The sequence below is a fragment of the Haliaeetus leucocephalus genome, unplaced genomic scaffold, assembly GCF_000737465.1.
Source record: "Haliaeetus leucocephalus isolate CR32 unplaced genomic scaffold, Haliaeetus_leucocephalus-4.0 Scaffold450, whole genome shotgun sequence".
Taxonomy (NCBI): Eukaryota; Metazoa; Chordata; class Aves; order Accipitriformes; family Accipitridae; genus Haliaeetus; species Haliaeetus leucocephalus.
Genome location: NW_010972886.1, coordinates 20384697 through 20405180, shown reverse-complemented (window position 1 = coordinate 20405180; position 20484 = coordinate 20384697). Strand labels below are relative to the sequence as shown.

At 54.9% G+C, this 20484-nt stretch overlaps 1 protein-coding gene across 1 annotated transcript in view; it reads left to right on the top strand.

Annotated features, from left to right (window-relative positions):
* ZBTB16 (zinc finger and BTB domain containing 16) overlaps positions 1 to 20484 on the top strand; it is a 61346-nt gene that overhangs the window by 16235 nt on the left and 24627 nt on the right. The window contains exon 2 of the mRNA XM_010574956.1: positions 15444 to 15541. Within this exon, the coding sequence (XP_010573258.1) occupies positions 15444 to 15541 (98 nt within the window). The remainder of the gene's footprint in view (positions 1 to 15443; positions 15542 to 20484) is intronic.

Sequence of the window (20484 nt, the reverse complement as noted above, 5' to 3'; positions counted from 1 at the left end):
CACTCCGTCGCAGCGGCAAGGTTTTGGGGGGGTTTTTTTAATAGTTGGAAAATACTAAGGACGGCTAGAGGCAAGAGACACCGTACCTCCCCTCCTGCTCGCCTGCAGCACGGTGCGCACCTTCAACCTCCCCGTCCATCCCACGGTAAATATTTCAGCCGCCCTCAGCCCCGCTCTCCCTTCTCGCAGTAAATTACATATTAAAGTAGCCTGGTAACTGAGCACTGGTTGCTGCGCGATAAGCTCCGGGAAATCGATATGTTTGCCATGTGCCTGCTTGTTTATGACACCTGCCTGCAGAGCAGTTGAGCAATGCTCCGCGTGCCCGGGCTGTGCTTCGCAGGCTCACCTCCTCCCAAAACCCAGCCGCCTCTCACAGGAGAGGGTGCAACAGCACCCCTTGATGGTTTTTTAATTTTTTTTTTTTCCTCGCCAAGCACAGTGTTGCACAGTGGTGCTGCCCAAAGCCACCCAGCAGCATCCCATCGCAGGGGGTAAAATAACGCAGTCAACGATATTTGACAATACGGACTATGGGGATGAGAGATCGAGTCGCATCTTCATCCATCTTCAGGGCTTCTGTCGGCCACCCTGTGGGTTTCTGCTCTACTTCCATTTGTCACCTCCCCAGAGCAGGTACGGGAGTGGAGCCTGGGGGTTTAAATACTCACTTCGTGTGCCTGGGCAGGAAGGTGGCTGCCTAAACACACGACTCTTTATAGGTGGGGGTCGGCACCTTTGGAGCGCTGTGCCACGCGAGCCGATGGTGCAGGGACTGAGTGCCCAGGCAGTCACCAGTGCGATGCCGAGGACCCGTCGGCTGCATCCCAGTGCGCAGGAGATGCCCCAACGCCTCAGCAGCAGAGGCTTCCACCGTGTGAGCAGCCAACCGCAGTTCAGCTTATGGACTGGGACTAGTCCCGAGTTGAGAAAACTCTTCCCCTTGACTTCAGAGCTCAGACTCTCCAAAGGTTTGGGTGCCTTGCCTGCGCCGAGGGTCAGCGCCTGCCCACATCCCCCCACTGCACCGGCGGAGCTTTGGGATGGGAGTGTACATTTTTTTACTTAAATCTCAAGTCAGCAAGCTGCAGTAATTGACCTTTTGACCCAGATATGAAGTTGAGAGGTAAAAGACATGGCTCGCAAGATTTTTGTAAAACTGTTGACCTCTCGCAAGATTAACTCAGAGATAATAGTAATTATAAACAGATTACGGTGGGTCCAATCGATAGTGAACTTTACCTCCTGCCTAAAACTGAAGGTCGGTGTTTTACTGCAGCAAAGATAACTGCTGCGGCTTTTCACACCATCATGAGCCAGTCAACATCCCTATACGTAGGAAATCCATTAACTGAGAGCGTATGGTTTCCATGGGCACTTCGGGAGGGGGAAAAGGACCCACGGGATGGTTCAGCGCATCGCCCGAGCGTGGGGCTTGTGATGCCAAATCCTGTAGGTGAACTCCAACGCGGTGCGAACTGCCTCCCTGGGTGCTGTACCAGCATGCCTGGACAGCGGCTCCCTCGAGATGCTCAGATCAGGAGGAGCGAGCACAGAGGGGTAGCACCCCACTCCGAAAAGGCACTTTCTCTTCGCCTAGCTTTTAATTGCTTGCTTTCACTTTTTATGTAGAAAAGATTGTCCATTTAATTAACTCGAGAATGCAATTTCAAAAGCGCTAATGCTTTACACATGACGGCTCTTAAAATAAAAGTAGCGTTCCAGTCTCGCGCCGTGCTTCCTTCGCCTCCGTGTTGGCCTCTCATGGGTTATTTTGGAGAGAAACGATCCCCCCTGGCAGCCCCCAGTTCTTGAACAGGAGTCGAAAAGATTTGGGGTGTTTGAACCTGGGTTCACCCTGTTAGCATTGTGGGGCTGGCGGGAGCCTTCCTTTCGCAAAGTCGGCGATTCCATCCATGTCCTTGTCTTTCCCTGGATCTCACCTGTTAATCTCCAGCCGATGGCACCGTGAGCCATAGCATCCTCTCGCCGGTGGCCGGAGCGAGCAGGTCAGCATGGCTCACTGCCCAGGGACAGCCCGGTACACGGCCGGTGCAGCGTGGGTGCCGGCCGGGGTCTGCCCTGGGTGCCTGGGAATGCCGCGCGGCTTGGCGAGCAGGGGTGGAGGGATGGGGGCTCGCTTTTCTGCAGCACCGGCGAGCAGGTTTCATTTCTGCAAGAGGTTCTCAAACCCATGCTAGCCTTGAGTTTCTCTTTTTTACCCTTTTTTTTAAATGGAGCTGCTTTATGATGGATGCGCTTCCAAGCACAGAGCACACCCTCGCCACAACCCCTCACTGAAAACACCCCTTAGGGCCTTTCAAGGTTTGTTAGCTTTTACCAGGCATCTTTAATCTGTACCAAATGGATGGGGTGGGGACACACACACACCCCCCAAAGGCTGGTGAAGTGGATGGCAGCATGGTCAGTCCAGGTGGCTTATCTGAAACCTGCCTGCCCTTGCTGGGACGAAACCCCTAGGGTATCTTTGCTGGGACCCCTGCCCCTGCGTGTGGGCAGCCCGTTAGCACTGACGAGCCCCAGAGCTGATCCTTCTGGGCTTCTCTTACTATCAAAGCGGGTTTTGCAGCCGGGTCTGGGGAAAACTCCCATTTTTCCCTCCCCGCTGCATTAACGCGTGCCTTTCCCCTAGATCGGAGCAGGGAAACCTGGTGGGAACTTTGAGGCGAGTCACTGGGTTTGTTGTTAAAAACCTGCACGCACACACCCCCCCCCCCTTTTTTTATGTAGCTTAGAAACCTCTCTTTGTGGCAGAAGGCTGGGAGGGTTTGAATACCACATACAGGCGTAGGAGGCTGACTGAGACCATACGGCTTTATCATTCATTAATTCCTGTGCTCATTCATCCCCCTATTTAAACTTCTCTGTAAAGACGGGAGCTACAGATGGTCTTTTGGTACCCGCTTTAGCCTGCAGACCTTGGCCCCGACAAAGGGGTACAGAGGGAGCAGCAGAGTGTACAAAATATTTCCAACCATTAGAAATCGAGGTCTCATTCACCGGCAGCTCCTGTTTTGAAAGCGAATTTATGCAAGAGCATCATAACCTGCCAAACAGGGCATTGCCAAGAGTCGGGCTTAATTGAGGGGCAAGCGTTAGCCACGGTTCTACTGGCCGTAATTGCACATTAGAAATTGGAGGAGAAGCAGCGTTTCTTTAGCTGTGTCCTTGCCTTTGTGTTGCGTAACATAAAACTCTGCTTTCTCCGCTGACGGACCAGCTCCCTATGCGATGAAGGGGAACGAAGATCGCTTTTTTGTCTGTGTTATTTTGATGCCAGATCACCGTTACCATTTTTCTTCAGGAATTTGTTACCGTTAGGGCACCCCCGGGCACCACACCGCATCCCTGCGCGGGAAATGATGACCCGGAGCGAGCTTCGCAGGGGTGCTGTAGTTTGGGCATCCCACGGTAGCTTGTGCTGGCCAGAGATTCTCTCCTTGCTTTCCATTTGCACAGCAGCTGCCATGTTCCCAATGTGTTTCGGTGTTGGTTTTACATGTGGTTGCAGTGACGTGCCGAGCCGGGGACGTGCTGGAGGTGCTGGGAGCAACGCTGGCAGCTCCTCTGCCTGCATGTGCCTGAATTGCCATGGGTGAATCGAGTCCCATGGGAGCAGGGCATGCTCAGGGCTCGCATCGTCCCCATGCTTTCCCCCCCTGCGGTTTGCAGGGAGGCGCTGGGGGATGCGGGGATGCCAGTGTGCAGGGATGCACCCCGTGCACAGGAGCATCTCCCTGGGTGCTGGATGGCCCGAGCGCAGCCCCCCGCCCAGCTGGATGGTTCGCATGGCTCACGCCCCAGCTGTGGCGAGGAATGCTTCACCCCTGGGATGGGATACGGCCAGGAAACCCGGCTAACATAAACATCCTCCTCCCACCCAGCAAAAGGGGGGCTTCGGCCAGCAGCTCCTGCCTGCTCCCCAGCCAGCACGCGGGATTAAAAAGCTTTGGTGCCTGATAATGCAGCAAAGGTAGGAAGACCCCGGGAAGCCTCCCCTGCTCCTGGCATCATGGGGGATTTTGGGGGACTGCAATTGCACCCCTTGGCAGAGGAGGAATTGCTGGTCTCACCGGCTATTGGGGAGCTGCTGGGGTGAATGTGGGACATTTCCTTAGGAAGAAGCCTGGTTGGCTGCGGCCGAGGGGGTTTGAGACCTGATCCCACGCCCAGCATTCGCTGGGTGCGCTCGACCCTTTCCACAGGAAAGTCGGGACCAAAAGTTTTCTCGGGGAAAAAAACGAACTCTGCGCTCTTGTTTTTGCACATGCTGTGCCTAAATATTAACACCAATTGAGTAAATTGCCTTTTAACTGCTTTTATTTGCTTTCATTAAGGGTATAATTTAAAAGCTCCTGAATTTGCATGGAACCTGTTGTGCACGTTGGAGAGGGGGGTGACGCCGCTCATAAATTAATTAATCGTGAGCAAACCTCCTTGGGGAGGTCCGGAAGCGCCAGGACGGTTCAGCAACACCCGGGCTCCTCGGTTCAGGACGCCGCGTACTTTTGGCTGGGGCTGGGGGGAGCAGAGCGTGCTGTCAGGGCTGGCGTCCTGCTCGTAACTTGGCTCACCCGGAAGGTATTTATTTATTTTTCAGCAAAACATGTTGTAGTCTGAGCAAAACTGATTATGGAGAGCTGAAGGCAGTGCTCTTCCTATTAACGCACCAGTGTTTGAACCTATGCAGAAAGTAAAAAAAAAAATAAAGGAGAAGGTTGCCAGTCTCATGTCCCTCATCCCTGTCCCCCAGTGTGGGGCCCTGGGACACGGGACTGCCCGCAGCCTGCCTGCAGCCAGCGACATCTGCCCGCATTGTTCTTCCATGAGATGACAAGTTTCCAGTATGATTTCAGCCAGTGGCCTGCTCGCTCCCCTCCGCACAGATGTTTGTGCGGTTTCGGGAGCGAAGCCAACTCAGACACCGCGAACATGATGCAGGCAGCCCCGCGTGCCGTGCCGCGCCGACAGCTCCGCCGGGACTCAGGCTGCGTGAGCTCTTTTGACACCTCCTGCTTCCATAGCCCTTCCCAAAAAATACATTTTCCATAGGGCGGTTTCGCTGTTGGATGGATGGTGATGACCTTGGTCCGAGCCCTGGCTCCCCCCTCCATCCCAGCTGTCCCCATGGGAGCTGCCCCGCTCCGACCACACTCCGTTCTCCCCCATGCCGCTTGTCGTTAGCAGTAGCAAATTGTGCCTCTGAATTGCTGACAGTAAGCATTTTGTGTCTCCACCTTGGGAACTTGGTTGGAAAACTGGGCGGTTTGCGGAAACAGCCTGGGTGAAAGCGCTCGTCGGTTCTCTGGGACGGCTGTCCCCACGTTCCCGGGTATCCCGGTCTTTGCCATCATCGGAGCATCCCGGAGGGGCACTTGGCATTTTCAAGAGGAGGGAAGGGGTGGGGAGAAACACCCGTTGCTGTGTGGTGCTTCTGGTTTTGGAATATGTTTCTCGCTTGTGCATTTGCAGGGGGTACAGCTGGTACCTTGGGGCTTTGGGGTGCCGCCTGCACCTGGCACCCAGGCTCGCGCTCCTGCCTCATAACCCCAGCCCACGCAAACCAAAAATCAGCCAGAGGCATCAGTACTGTCACGCTGACCGGCAGCCTTGAGTCAGCGGCAATAGCACCTGTACCCCCTCTGCCTGGTGCAGGACCTTCTGCAGGAGCCCTGCGGCGATGCTCCCCAGCTGGATGCGAGTTATCAAGGCCGACAGCAGACAAAAACCCAGCCGTGCCGGGGCTTGGTGCGCCCGGCTCGCCATCCCTGGGCTGCGGCATCTCTGAGTCACTCCTCTTGCTGCCACTTTGCCCTGGGCACTTTGGGCTCTCACCAAAGCCCAGCACAGTTCGGACACGTTAATTCACTGGCTTGACAAGGCACATAATGTTCATCTCCCGGCTTCTAATTGGAAATAATTAGTTCTTTGTCAGCCCTGGGAACTCCTGAGGAGGTGGCGTGGACCTGGGCGAAGGCAGCGGTGCTGGTGGAGGGCAGGAGGAGAGCAGCCTGTGGCCAGGAGAAGTCTTTCTGGGGAATCCTTGCGAAGCGCAGTGTTTTCAGCCTGTCTGAGGGCACCTCTCTGCCAAAGAAGGGCTGCGTAACAGCCGAGTATTACGGTTTCATTAATCAAAGACACTTCCACTGCCCCTTTACAGCAACACAACTGCTGCGGCTGTCCCTCGCTGACAGCTCCCTAATTCATCTTCCCGGGGGAGGAGGGGGGACCTGCTGCTGCTCTCCGCTCGCACCGCGGAAGCTGCAGCCGTCGCCTGTTTTCGGTGCCACGGACGCGTGTCTTGGAGAGGTTCAGCCCCAGCGCTCAGCAGGGTTGTACGTGGAGGCAAGTGTCATCCCTTGGCTCCCACACCTGCAAAACACCTGAACAAGAAACATAGGGTCGGCTTGTTTGCAGGGGGAGATTTTGGCAGTTGCCAGCCTTCGTCCGGAGGCAGGGAGGGTGGAAAACAGAAATCTGTTTTATGGCATGTGCAAATATGTACTTAAAGGGGGGACTTTGAGTGGCTCTCACCGTGGCTCTGGCAGGTTGGTCCCTTTGCGTCCTTCCCGAGCTTTTCAAGCAGAGCTGGCAGGGGGAAAGCTTTGGGAGGCTGTCTGGGAGTCGGTGAACCACGGGCAGGCAGTTTGCATGGCAGCAAAGGTGAGACCCCTGGCCGGGCTCATGCACGCGCCGCTGCAGAGGGGAACGCTTGGGGTTCTTCCCGTCCCCTGGCCCAGGGCGGCGTCTCTGCCAATGCCCAAAATACGGGCGTAAAACCCAGTTGTGCACCCGACGGTTGCGTCCCGGGAGCCTGCAGGAGGGCATGCGGCAACACGCAGAGCCGGCTGGCGGCAGATTGGAGTTGGGCATCCTTAATTCTAGCTGCAAAACCACAATATTTTGGAGTTGCTAATAATAAGAAAGTGTTTTCATCAAAGCGCTTTATTCGTCTGTGTGCTGACATCTGGAGAGCGGAGATAGATATTTTCCTTAAGACTGTATTTCCAAGCCGTGAGCTCTTCCCTGGCTGTTAATTAATCCTTTGTAGTTTAGCGACTGATGAAATCATGACTCTATGAAATTTTAATCCTTGCGCTGTAGAGGCACAACTGACATTATCAGAGGACCCCAGGTGTGTGCTTGAAATTAGTTTGTTGAATCTCTTGCATATTTGATTACCTTATAAAACTCCTCGGGATCTGGGCTGCTTGTTGGAAAGCCGACATTTGCCTATGATTTCTGCCCGTTGTGGCTGCAGTTCCCAGCCGGGCTGGTGCAAAGGGAGGGGAACAGGGGGAAGAAAACAGGGATGCACAAAGGAGTGGGGCATCAGCATCGTCACCATCTCTGTAATGAGTCGAGGGGTGGGAAGGACGCATCTCTCTGATGGGACAGAGCAGAGCAGAGCTTCTGCTGTGGGTTTATTTCATCCAGCAGGAGGGACCCAAAACAGCAGGCAGGGACGGGAGGCAGGTGTGGAAATATGTGCACCCTCCTAGGAGTAGACGTGGGAGGAGAAACGGGGCTGGGAGAAGAGGATGCCGTGCAAAGCTCACTGGGAAAATAAAACTGAGCCCAGCGCTGACGTAAAGTCACCAGAGAGGGACACGGGGATGTCCGCTCCTGCCCTGCTGCCCAGTGGAGGCTCTTCCCACTCCCTGAACATGAGCTCAGCACAGGAAAGCAGCTCCTGGGCTCATTCTAGCTCGTCCCTGTGGCAGCCCTGTGGCTACCAACCTGTTTCTGACACGTGTCCAGCCTCGTTCCTGCCGTCGGGTCATTGAAGAGAGTGGAAATTGTAAAAAAAAAAATCCCCCTACCCTAAAAATCTCCCCCTTATTTAAGTTGTTCTTTGCTCCAGCATCCCGTTAGCATCTCCGCTCTCCCCTATCTCCCCACTTTTGGCTCCCTGGGGACTTTTGCTATCTCCTCGGGGCTCCAGGAGCTGCAGGCTCCCTCTGTGCCAGGGAGCACCAGGACGATGCTGCCAGAACCATCCTGGGACCCTTCCCAGCACCTCCCCGGAAAGCGTCCGATGTGCCCTGCCAAACGCTTTCCCCATGTCCTAAGCGTCCCTTAAGGTCAGGAGGAATTAGCGGCCGAGGCCAGCGCTTCACCATTTGTGGACTGCGCTGGTGCTCCAGCGGCACACGTGCTGCTAAGGAAACCAGATGATGAATATATTTTTAAACTTGGAATCTGTGAACCGCTTATTATTTCTGAATTAGGAATCAAAACATCTGCATAATCACGCTGCTGCTGCGGCAGATGTACTCGGCGCTAAGGTCACTTTGCTTTTTTGTCGAAATTTTGTATTATTTTTAAGAATAAGCTCCCCCAGTGCTCTGCTTGACGCTTCTGACACCCATGTCATGTTTGCTCAGCGTACCAGTCGCAGCGGGTGTGATGCCAAGCACAGCCCCGCAGGGTCAATGCCACCCAGGGAAGCGAACGCTCTCGTCTTCGTGTTCGGTACGTCAGTGTCACCAGATGCCCAAAGAATGGGGATGATGATTTTGGACGGCCGAATTAGCGCCGGTTATTCTGAGCGGGGCTGCATGCGTCGCGACGCATTAACCCCTCGCTGCCCACACTCTGGCCCGCCAATGACAGTGTGAAATTTTGAAACTTTTTGCATCAATTTTGAGTATCGGTGGTGGTGCCGCAGGGACACAGGGGCCATTCCGTGGGCCAGCAGGAGCTGCTGCCACCCGGTGCCGTCGCTCAATGGACCTTTGGTACAGACAGCACCGTGCCACGGCTGCGTTCCAAATCCCCTTCTGAAAGGCGAGGCAGGCAGATCCGCCTGGGTCTGGAGCTGAGGCAGCATCTGTGCCCACGTGGTCCAGATGTGATGGACAAGAGACGTTTCCCGCCACCGGCTGCACCATCTTGGGTACGACCGATGGCTTCCCATCCACACGCGCCCATCTGGGCGCGAGCCCGAGGAGCCCCTCGCTTGGGCGGGCCGGGATGCACAAAGGGAGTGCTGGTGGGGATAAAACTCCATCCTGAGAAGTCCTGTTCAATAATGAGTATTGAACTCTGATCTGAGACCAGGGCGTTGGAATAAATTACAAAAAATAATAATGATCTTTATGCTGCTGCCCTGTTTGCTGCGGCCAGTTCGTCTTTTCCCAGCCCGTGGGCCTGAAAGAGCACGCTGCACCGGGGGGGCTGGTTGGAGCAGCCGGTGGGAGATGCTGCCCGCACGTGCTCTGCCCGGGCAGATGGTAAAAATGGGAGAGCTGCTGCCCTTTTGCAGCATTCATTAGCATTTGTTTGTGGGCAGGGTCTAAAAAGAGATTTAAATCGTGCTTTTGGTGTTCGTTGCAACGTTTTGGTGTTGGTGAGGCAAAACAGGAGGGATCCTTTCCTCAGCTTTTTTGCGGAGGGGGAGCATTGGCATCATGCTGAAATGATGTCACGCCACAGCATCTGGTTTAAGCTTGTAAATTCGCTCATGGTAAATATAAATATTATACGGGCAGGGAGTTTTAGTGCTCTCTATTGATAGCTATCCCCCCCCCCCCCCCCTTTTTTTTTTCCTTCCTTTTTAAACTTCAGAAATAGTAAAATCTTTCTTTCCAGCTCCTGTAACGTTTATTTATTTTTTTTTAGCAGCAGTGGTGGTTTGAGGGCAGGGGTTTTTTTTCCCCTCCTTAATTTATTAAACCGAAAGGAAGGTCTCAGCTCCCTTCCCCCTTCCCCATGCCCTTAATAGCTCTCCCTGCTATTTTAATCCGCCAGGCTGGGAGATGAGGGCAGAGCGGTGACTGTGCAGGAGCCGAGCCTCCCCAGCACCACGTCCCGCGGCCGGCTCGAGCAGTCCGATGTCACCAAGCCTCATAAATAACCATGTCGAGGGGAAAATCACCCTCTCCGCCACGCGGATGTAAAACTCTTATCGGAGGATGTATAACGTGGTTTTTGCAGACGGCTTGCTGCCCGCTGACCTTGGCTTTCTGCGAGATCCCCGCTGCAAATGAGACGTGGCACCGCCGCCTCTATCTTGATAAAATAGATCAGGGGACGAATTGATTTTTGTATCGATTTACCCGGGCGAGGGAGGCGCGGGTGGAAATCAGGCGGCGGGCAGGGGTTTTGGGGAGTTATTTAACCCGGTTGCAGCAGGGGTGCGAAGCTGCACCGGTCCCGGTTTGCCTGCCCGGTGTTCGGGGCTGTGCATCACGCGCGCTGCGGCGGGGATGTACCGGCCGGCAGCCGCCCCTCCGACGGGGCACCGCAGTTATAGCTCCGTATAAATAAAATCCGAAGGCTCCTATAAAACTCTGTTATTGCTGCGGCACAAAGTTAGATCCGCTTGAGGTTTCTGCTCCCTGGCTCTCGCACGCGGCAATGAATATTTTATAGGGAAGGAAATACTTAGCGTCTGAATCTTTTTATAGCGCTGCTGCTCCCGCGGGCGGTAACCTGCCCCCTCGCCCACGCGCCTGCCGCAGCCCCCTCGCCCTTCGCGGCTCCGCACTGACGCTGATGGGGCTGAGCCCCTGTGGCGTCCTCCCGGCTCCGCGGCCCCGGGAAACGCAGCAGGACGGGGTGAAACGCGGCGGGACAGGGGTCTCGACCTGTTGCACGGGCATTGGGAGATGCAAGCAAAACCACTGCAGAATTCACGAGGACAGATTTCTGTCCATGCCTTTCACTTTCGGGTCGGCGCAAGGCTCTTAACGTTGCACTAATGCATATTTTTGTACTCCTCTTAACTTATTAGGACTCCGCAGTTTTGCTTGCGTCATGGCAGCCTTACGATTCCCCCACTGTGTTTGAACCGGCTGCCAAAATATGGATCGGGAGGGATGTGGGCAGTGATGTGCAAACCCCTGAAGCCCCTTGGCGTTGATCTCCCGAGGCCAGGCTGGTTGCAGCAGCACTCTGCTGCAGGCTTTGCCTCGGGGTTCGCTGCTTCAACAGGTATCGAGCAAAACTCTGCCACACTAGAGCCTTTCCGTGGCAATAAGGGGTGTTTTTGCCTTTCCCTGGTAGCCGTGTGCCCTGCCAAGCTGCGTCCCAGCCCGGAGATGACAAAGTGCCCTTTAGTTAATTGCAGAACGGATCGCCTGGAGTTAAAAGTTCTGATTTATATGACTATGGCTCTAACTGCTCAATAACACGGGCCCGTAATCTACTTTCATTTCAAACAGAAGGGTGATTTATGGGGCAGCATGCCGCTTTAGCTCAGAAATGAGGTGTTCAACATATGCTCTGTTGACATAAATTTGGAATTTATCGCTCCTGTCAAAACTGCCTGTTGGACAAAGGTGCGCATTAAGGCAATAAATGGCTCGGAATAGTTTTCTGTCAAATTTCCTAACCATTGTATTCACTCTGTTTGAGGGGAAAAATATACACTTAAAAGTAATCAAACGGCCAAAAGCCATGTGTCTTGTTGGGTGGGGAGGGGAGGGGGTCTCCTCCCCGCTTCCCAAAAGGGGCGGCGGGGAGGGGCCTGGCAGCGAGATCTCCTTCCATAAAAATAGCAGAAGGCATTTTTATGCAGGTTTTTAAGCAGGCAGAGCAGGACTTTGCTTGCCATGGTGGTGGGCCACTTGTAGTGGTCTTCAGGTACCAGGGCTGCGCTGGTACCCACGTCCCTGGGATGCTCCGCTGAGCCCTGGCATCCCCTGGGAGCGGGCAGTGGCGTTTGCCACCGATCCCGGCCTTTTCACACAAAGCACCCTGTGGGGAAAACTCATAATTTTTACACCGCGCGGTCTCACTGGAGTCGCCGTCCCTTTGAAGTGCTTTTTGCGGGGCATTTACAGGCCTTTTTAATTACCGGCAGCTTGCGAGGGGCCAGCCTCCCGCCCAGCTTTTGTTTGCCGGCACTAGGTGGGGAGGGGGTATCGCTCCACGGTCAGTTTATATCCCGCCTGGAGAGCCCTTTGCCAAACACCCGCGCCAGGGCTCGCTCGCAAAGGTCAGTCCTGGCCCTGGGATGCCCTGCCACCAGCATCCTTGCCACCCTGAGCAAACCTCTGCGTCAGAGCGTCCTCCAGCAACAGCTTGTGACCTGGAGGCTTCAGCCAGCTTCGTGGTTCTGTGCGCCTCGAGTGTTGCATGGAGCAGGAATTACAGAGGAAAACTGTCTTTTTACAGAAAAGGTGCTTTTCCCGATTGCCACTGCTCTCCATCCCATGGGTGTCTTCTTGGCTGGTTTGCTTGTAGGGACCCTGCAGGAGAAAGGGAGTACGTGGAGCGTAATTTCAGCATCAGATTGGAATAATAAAGCATAGTTTATCTCTTTGCACTTGAGTTTGGGCAACATTGCCTAGCAGTGATGTATTTTAACACCCTTAACTTCCCCCCCTCTCCCCCTTTCTGGAGGCACAACTTTAGAAGCACATATTGATCTTTCCCCTCAGATCTTAACAGCCTGAGCAGCCGTAATACCTTGCTTACATCTGCCAGGTTTTTGTGCAGTTTTGCAACATCTCCTTAATCCAGCAAGCAGAAATAGAACATTTCAATCATATTTTGCTACTGGGAAACCGAGCAGATAAAGCGCTTTAAGACCTTGTTGAAAGGGACCGTGCAAGATGGTGAGTGATAAGATCGTTCTATAAGCAGGCACCGAATGGAAAACTTTTGTTGACGCTGAAATTTGTTGATAGAGATATTGCAAATAAATCACTCGGCGAGCACCCGGTGCATTAAAACAACGAGGAGGTTAAGCGACTGGGGGAAATCACAGTGCCCGAGTTGGATGGCAGATGCAGACTTCCAGGGAGCCCTGGCACCGGCAAGATCACTGGGCACCTTGCTCCCATATTTTTCCCTCTCCTTGGTGGGGAAGGGGGCAGAGGGGGTTGAACCTGCACACCCTTTTCTTGGACCGTGCTTGGCATCGAGCGCTGTTGTCCGTCTCACCATTACAGGGGTGAGAATAAATTGCTGCACCCGGGAAGGTGGTCTCAATTTGACGTGGGCTGCCCTGGCTTTTGTGGGTCCCTGCTGGGAGCAAGTTGGCTTTGCTGTTCTTTCTATAGGTTTGGGTGATGCAGAGAAAGGAAACTTGTCCTTTTGTTTCTGCTCTGTTTCTTGAGGCTCACTTTAAAAAAAAACAAAACACAACAAACCTCCAAGTTTTACTCAAACTAATTAACCAATTTCACTTTAATTCACTGAAAAGGCGTTCTAGCCTCAGAGGCGAGCGCTGCAATGTTGGCACGGGGGATGCTGCGCTCTTCCTAACCAAGTGGTTTAAACCCGGCGTTAAGTGCAGCAGCGAGCTCAGCCCGAGCCGGGGAAGTGTGACAGGCATGTCCCTAATTAAAAATGCAAAACGAGAAGGTTGTCACTTATTTAGCTGACTTGTTGGCAGCAGAAGTCTGTCAGGAGGCTGGTGTTTTATTTATTTTTGCAAGGCAGATAAATCCTTTGAATTGTAAACCTTCTTGGCCTGAATTCGTGCATGACTCTTAATCCTCCGCTATGACACAGTGAATTCAGGACAAGCCTGATTAATAATTACATTATACAGCAAAGTTGAGAGTTGAAACCAACTCCTGCTCTTTTCCTCTCTGCTCCCTCTCTGCTCCGCAGCATTTGCTCAGTGCGAAACATCACAGGGTCTCCTCCTGTGGTCTGGCACTTCCAGCGTTGCCGTTCAACATCCCTGGAAAGCAGGATTGCAGGGTGGGATGGAGGGCCGGCTGCTTTGCACGTTTGCACGCTTGCCAGGGAATTGGACCCTATGCGCCCTGGGGCAGGGGAAGGCTGGGGGCTCTGGGCTCTCTGCAGCTGCAAGGGATGATCCCGCTAGAGCTCCGTGCAGCAGCAGCCTCACACCAGTAAAACTTACTCCGGGGCGGGGGGAAATAAAGCTCATGCAAAGCTAAATTTCCCCCCACCCCAGGCCTTGTGCAGAAGGCGAGCGTCCTTGCAGCCCCGCACGGCCGGGGCTGAGCCCTCCTGTGGGAGCGGCAGAGCGAGGGTTCAGCATCCAGCCCTGGGCAAGACCGTTTCTGTTTTGTCTTTGGCAATAAGGCAATAAAAATATGCTCGTCTTGTTGCAGAGCGGTGATAAATGGCAGATGTGAGCAGAGGTCGGCATGCAGCGATTTGCCGTGTTACTCCTCAAACACATACAAATACTTCTCTGTTTACAGCATTCGATTTTGAAACTTTGCACGTGCTCCTGTCGCGAGCCCTCCCCGGCCATCGGTGCGAACGGCTCGCCTTAACTGAGGTGTGGCTCGCAGGCAGGAGCCAGCACGCTTGGCTGGAAGCGTTTGGGACTTGGGGGCTTTTTATCAATGCTGCTGTCGAGTGCAGAGCCGTGTTGCTTTGCAAAAGCATCCATTTATCACCAGCTGACATGGTGAAACAAAGCAACGAGCACCCGTTCCAGGCGTTTCGGGTTCTGCGTGATGTCCCCCCACATGCTTGGAGGAACCGTAGCTGTTTCGGAGGAGCGAGCCTCGGGATGCCCCTCCACAGCAGGGCGGGCCAGTGGTGTGGGGCTGGGCAGTGCGGGGAACGGGTTTGGGAGGGGTTGCCGTTGTGTGGCAACGATAGCTGATGGAGGAAGATGAAGGTCAGTTGGTTGTCATAGACTTGGACGATACTTCTGCCCAGGTCCGTGCAAACGCTGTCTGTTCAAGGTTATTGCATTTGATGGAGACCTCCAACCTGCCGTGGGTTGTTTGCTACCCAAAGACGGAGCGTCGACATCTTCACAGCAAAGAGAGGGAAATAACGTGGGGTTTGGCTGTTGCGGCCGAGCCCCATGTCCGCTGCCCACCGCGGCAAAGGGGGAGATGCTGTGACCAGTACCCAAGCCCCACCCCTGCTCCCCGGGATGCTGAGGGATGCTCAGCCCCTTGGCGTGGTGCAGGATAGGCGATGCGGCTCAGCTGCTGCAGTCGGGAGGTTGTGCAATGCTGCCCGGGCGTAGCTTAGTTTGTGCCTCGTGGTGCCAGGAAATGGTGAGTGGCATGTTTCCTGTTTGCTAGCTGGTGGTTAAGTTTTCTGCTTGTGATTTGTGTCAGGCTGACTCTGGATGGAAGTTGGGATTCGGTTAGAAATGCATACAAACAACCTCTTAAATTTTTTTTTTTTTTGGAGTACAGTACCTTTTTCAAAAGCGCTCAGTGCATAGGGAAGGAGTTTGCCAACACATACTTTGCATTAACTCTAGAGTTCAGATTTATCGGGTTTATTAAAAGATTCTAACTAGTAACAATGACAAACATGACACGGGAGAAGGCAACCTCATCAGTCCTGGGGAGTTACCCAGGACCTCCCATCCATGTCCTTCCTATGGGGCTTCTCAAACCAGAACCAATGTCAAGCGATGTGTAGGTTGCGTGAAATATCGGGAAGCTTCTCGGCCTTTTTTTGGACGACCTTCCCCCCGCACGCAGGAGGACTAACCCCTCTCTGTTCTCCCCTAGGAAGCTGCACAGCGGGATGAAGACTTACGGATGCGAGCTGTGCGGGAAGCGGTTCCTGGACAGCTTGCGGCTGCGAATGCACTTACTGGCTCACTCAGGTGGGTTGGGAGGGGGATGCTCAGGGCGGGCCGGGGGGATGCTCTCCGTGCCCACCCAGAGACGCTGCGGCCGCCTGGCTCGCGCGTCTCATCCAGAGGAGATGCATGCGGAGCTGGCTGTACCCTTCCTAGGACAGCACGTTGCAAACTTTTTCTCCAGTGCCCAGTAATTTGATTTATTTAAATTTGCTTTTTTGGAGGTTGTTTTCAGTTCCTTAATTGGGGAAATATTTTCCAGGCTAAGCAGCTCGGAATAACAAACTCTACGTACCATGTGGCTGCTTGTTGTCCAGCCCTGCCTGTAGCATGAGCATCGCCTCTGCTTCGGCTCCTGCGCGCGTCCCGGCACCGTGTTCCTCATGCACAGGCGCCCGCCGCAGTTTCGTTAGCAAAACTGCTGCGGAATTAGGCGTTCTCCGCCTAATGAATCTAACTAGCAGGTTCACATGATGCAGGCCCTTTAATTAAATAGATAGGGAAGGGCTGGAACACTGCGCTGGTGGGGAGGCTTGTGCTCTGCAAGTCAATGTAGGCTGATGTTCCTGTTGGGCGTGCAGCCCCTTATACAGCTGGGGGTTTACTGTAAAAAAATTCAGGCGGCCACCAGAGCCCCTTGCTCAAACGCAGGTGGGAGCCCTCATCCCACTCCTTTGAGGACAAATCTCTTGGGCTGGCAGGTACCACAGCCAAAGCTGTGCTTGCAGGTAGCTTTGCAAGGAAGCTGTATTATAGTTTATATTTTTTTAATATATTTTTATCTATTCTTTTCCCCTGTTGTCGTATTCCTTTTTTCCCACTGCCCCTCGTCCATGCCAAGGGGCACAGAGCAGAGATATACCTTGCCCGTACCCAAGGGAGCGGCGCAGGGCTGCCTTCCCCACTCCCCTTCTGGCCAGGTGGCAGGTTCTGCTTTTCAGGGCATTGGAGCTGGCCCCGACCGACCCCATCCGCGCCCCACCACTTTTCAGGATGGGCACTGGCTCCCCAGGGTGCTGGCAGGCAGCGGCAGGTTGCCGGGTCTGGTCCCCGGGATGCTGGTGTCCCCCCTGACCCTGGGGTGTCAGATACTGGTCCCCACTCTGGCGCTGGGACCCAGGATGCTGGTCCCCGGGATGCTGATACCCCCGGGTGCTGGGGTGCAAGATGCTGGTCCGCCCCCAGCACTGGGACACGGGATGCTGGTCCCCGGGGTGCTGCCCCCCCCGCTCCGGCGCTGGCGCGCGCGGCTCATGTTTGTTATGGTCGCTTTGGCTCGTGGCCCGTCCCTGGCAGGCGGCCAGCTTTGTGGGTACAGTATGTACAGTGAACGCCGAGCCAAGCTTGTCATCGCGCGGGATTAATTATTTTTTTTATTTTTTTATTTTTTTAAATCCGGCGAGGGCGGGGGGGGGTGGGGAGAGCTCTGCCCTGCGCTCGCAAACAGCCGCCGCGAATTCCAGCGCTGTTATTTATTAAAGCAGGAGACCTTTGCACCTCTCCCCTCGCCTCCCCCCTCCGCCAGCCCGGGATGCAGGGAGGTAGTGCCGGGGCAGCGGCGCGAGGGCTTGTTTTCAGCACGGCGGCTCTCCGAAGGTGGCTTGCCTCCACACCGACGGACAATGTGTTTAATCGGGAGTTTGCCCTGTGGGAAAGCATCACAGTGGGACAGCTCGTGCACCCCCAGCAACCCCCCCTCCAGCAGCCCTCGATGCCAAAGGCAGCAAACACTGGGTTTAACGGAGGTTCACACCTCAAAATTCCCCATCCAAGCGTTTATGGGAGATACCTGATGGTAAAGGTGCGTTTAAATTAAGGAACAAACTGGGGATCGGCCCTGGGGGGGTTACGGTGCCCCCACAACACGGCAGGCGCTCGGCCATGTTATCGCAGCAGCCTTGCAGGTGCAAGGTAAATACTCGGCTAAATGTTTACACTCCAATATAAAGCGTAAATATAAAGCCTTTAATGCCGTGCAAAGCCTTTCCCTACGTGCTGCCCGGCGCCGCCCGCTCCCAGCTGCAGACGCGCTCTCAAAAACCTGTAAAAACGATCTCTTAAGAGTTGCCCCTCTTCCAGAAAAATGAATTGCCAGGGAAAGCAAGGTGGGAAACCCAGCTCGTCAGTGGTATGGTTGAGGGGCACCATCAGTTCAACCCGGGGAGGCTGGTTGGGCATCCGCACTGCAGCTGACACTCGGCGGGTGCCCTCGTTCGCGTCCTGGGGTGCCAGTGACCGAATCACCTGCTTTGAGTTGGGTTTTTTCCCCAGGAGAGGAAGGAAAGCGGATTTCTGCCTTCCCCCCCGCTTGCTTTGCCTCCACCCGGCAGAAACGTCTGCCGTCGAGATGGCTGCCATGGCCCTTCTCCACTCCGGGCTGTGAACGGGGGCGAGCACCGATGGCACACGGGGATGCTCGTGGGCAGCACGCAGGCAGCACGGCCGCAGCCCCCTGCCCTGCTGGCCAGCGGCTTCCCTCCCCACCCAAACATGCTCAATTCATCCCATGCCACTGGGGACGGGGAAGCACCCAGGTCCCCTTGGGTGACGGGACGGGCTGTGCTGGGGGAGCAGGGGGTGCTCGGGGAGCGGGATCCAACGCGCAGCTGGGGATGGTACCATGGGCAGGAGGGAAGGGTATATCCCACCCCTCGCCTCCTCCCAGCCTGTTTTCAGGGGAGGGGGCTCCTTCCGCCGCCATCCGCCTCTCTAACGAGCGCCACCCCTTCTCCCCCAGCGTGTTCACCGTTATCTCCCGCGGGCGCCGGGAGGTGATGGACCGGAGGCGGGGGCAATGGCGGCTCTGGCCCCCTTGCCCCCGGCCGGTACCCGCGGTGGCTCCCCGGGGAGCCCCCCCCCCCCCCCCCCCGCCCCGGCTGGCCGGCATCCCGCGCTCGGTCCCGGGTGATGTCAGCGGCCTGCCGGCAGGTCTGGATGTTCTGCCAGCGTTCCCGCGTTTATGATCATCCGCAGATGTGCATCCAAGAACACACTGTACCCACAGCAGAAATTAATGCAGGCTTGACTGCCGGCCAAGCCGCGCACACGGGGGAGAGGAAGAAAGAAAACAAAAACTGTTTAATGCTGTTTATAAATTATACACTGGCTGATGAAAAATACATTTCTCTCACCGCCCCCCCCCCATCCTCTCTGCCTCGAGAGCCTGAGCTGAGACCAGAAGAATATGGTTTGCTTTTTAGCTCCTGTTTTGGCTGAGTTCCTGGACCCAGCCGCTGGGTCAGAGCCAGCTGCTTTCTCCCCCCCACCCTTACCTGATGAAATATATTAATTTTTCACCCGCCGCCGCCTCTCCCCGCTCCCCTCCTTCAGCCACCCCTTGTGATTGAAGGTGGGGTGCGGAGCAAGGTGCCAGGACCCCTCGCCCCACGGCGCTCCCCCTACCAAACGCATCCGATGTGCGTCCGTCTTGTTACCGCTAAATGTACGTGCCCATCGTCACCCACCCGCTTCCCCCAGCTTTCTGCTGGATGGGGGAAACTTCCCAAACTTCCCCCAAGGTCGTGGTGCTGGAGACCCCCTCTCCCAGGGCGGAGGGGCAGGGGTAAATGGGGCAAGAGCCCCTCCATCCTTCCTCATCCCTCCCCGCGCGCTCGCCAGCCATTTATGCGGCTTTTGTGTTGTTTTTTTTTTAATACCGCTAATGTTTATCATTTGCCCAACAGGCTTGACAGATTTTGTTTCCTGTCGAGCGGCGCGGCTGTGAAGCCCCCCCGGTTGCCAAGGAGCCGCCTCCCCGCACCGTCACGGGCTGATTTGGTATTCCGCGCGGCGCCCCGCCGCATTTCTGTATGCAAGACAAAGTGTTTTGATGGAGGACGATTGCAGGAGTGTCTGGAGGCTGTTTGGAGTTTTATGGGCTGTGCAGTACGCTCCGTGCTCGCTCGCCGCGCGGGGCTGCCGGGGCTTTGGATGGGGTTTGTCATTTTTTCCCCGCCGAGAGGAGGCTGCCGGAGAGAGCAGCACTCGCAGGGTGGAGGAAAAGGGGGAATTATGTAAGAACCTGCCTTTTTTTGCTCCTGAGCTAAAAATCTGGATTTTTTTTTTTTTATTTTATTTTTTCGTATGAAAATACCCGCTGCTCCACCCGTCGCCATGCAGCGTGGGAGTCGGTGGCGCCGGCTGGCAAAGGCTGGGCAACGATGTTGCCGGTGGCTCCCCACCTTGCCCACCCCCAAGCCCCCGCTCCATCATTCCAGGTGCTTTCCCAAGCCTCTCCAGGGTGGCCCGTGAGATGCCGCCGGAGCATCCTTCCCACGAGAGCCGCCCGTTGTCCAGGCACACTCGGGTGACACTCGTGGCACTCGGCCGGGAGAACTGCTGAAACCCCCCCGGGTCCCCCCCAGCACTGCCCCCGCAGCTGTTCCCCCCTCCAAGCTGGGGAGGAAGGCAGGGGGTGATGGCAAAGAGGCGGGCACGGGCTGGGCTCGTCCTATCTGCTGGCTTCGGCTGGCGCTCGGCTCGGCAGTCCCTCCTTACCTTCTAAAGCCTGCGCCTTGCTTTTTTTCTTATATTCAATTTTTGCCTTTTGCTGGCACTTTGGGGAAAAAAGGAGGCAAAGCCGTTTGCCTCTCTAAATCCAAGCCTGCTCTGCAGCTCCGTCTTTTTTTTGGCCTTTCTTGGGTTTCTCCGAGATATTTTTTTAGTGCAGAGATTTTCACAACTGTCTCTTCCACTTGGGTGAAACAGGGGAGAAGGGAAATAATGACAATAATAACAGCAATAATAAAAATCAAAAAGCAGCTTGATGTGGGCAAAAGAAGAAAACAAGAGAATGGGGTAGAGAACAGGCTAAATTTAAAATTGTAATTGGCTGACTTCCACAGGCTTGCGGGTGTTTTAATGACTCATAATAACTTCATTTAAAACCAGCTGAGCAGAAAATAGATTGGAGAGGAGCCTCAGGCCATTATGGATTTGTTTTTTTTTGACAAGCTCTGTTTTCGGCA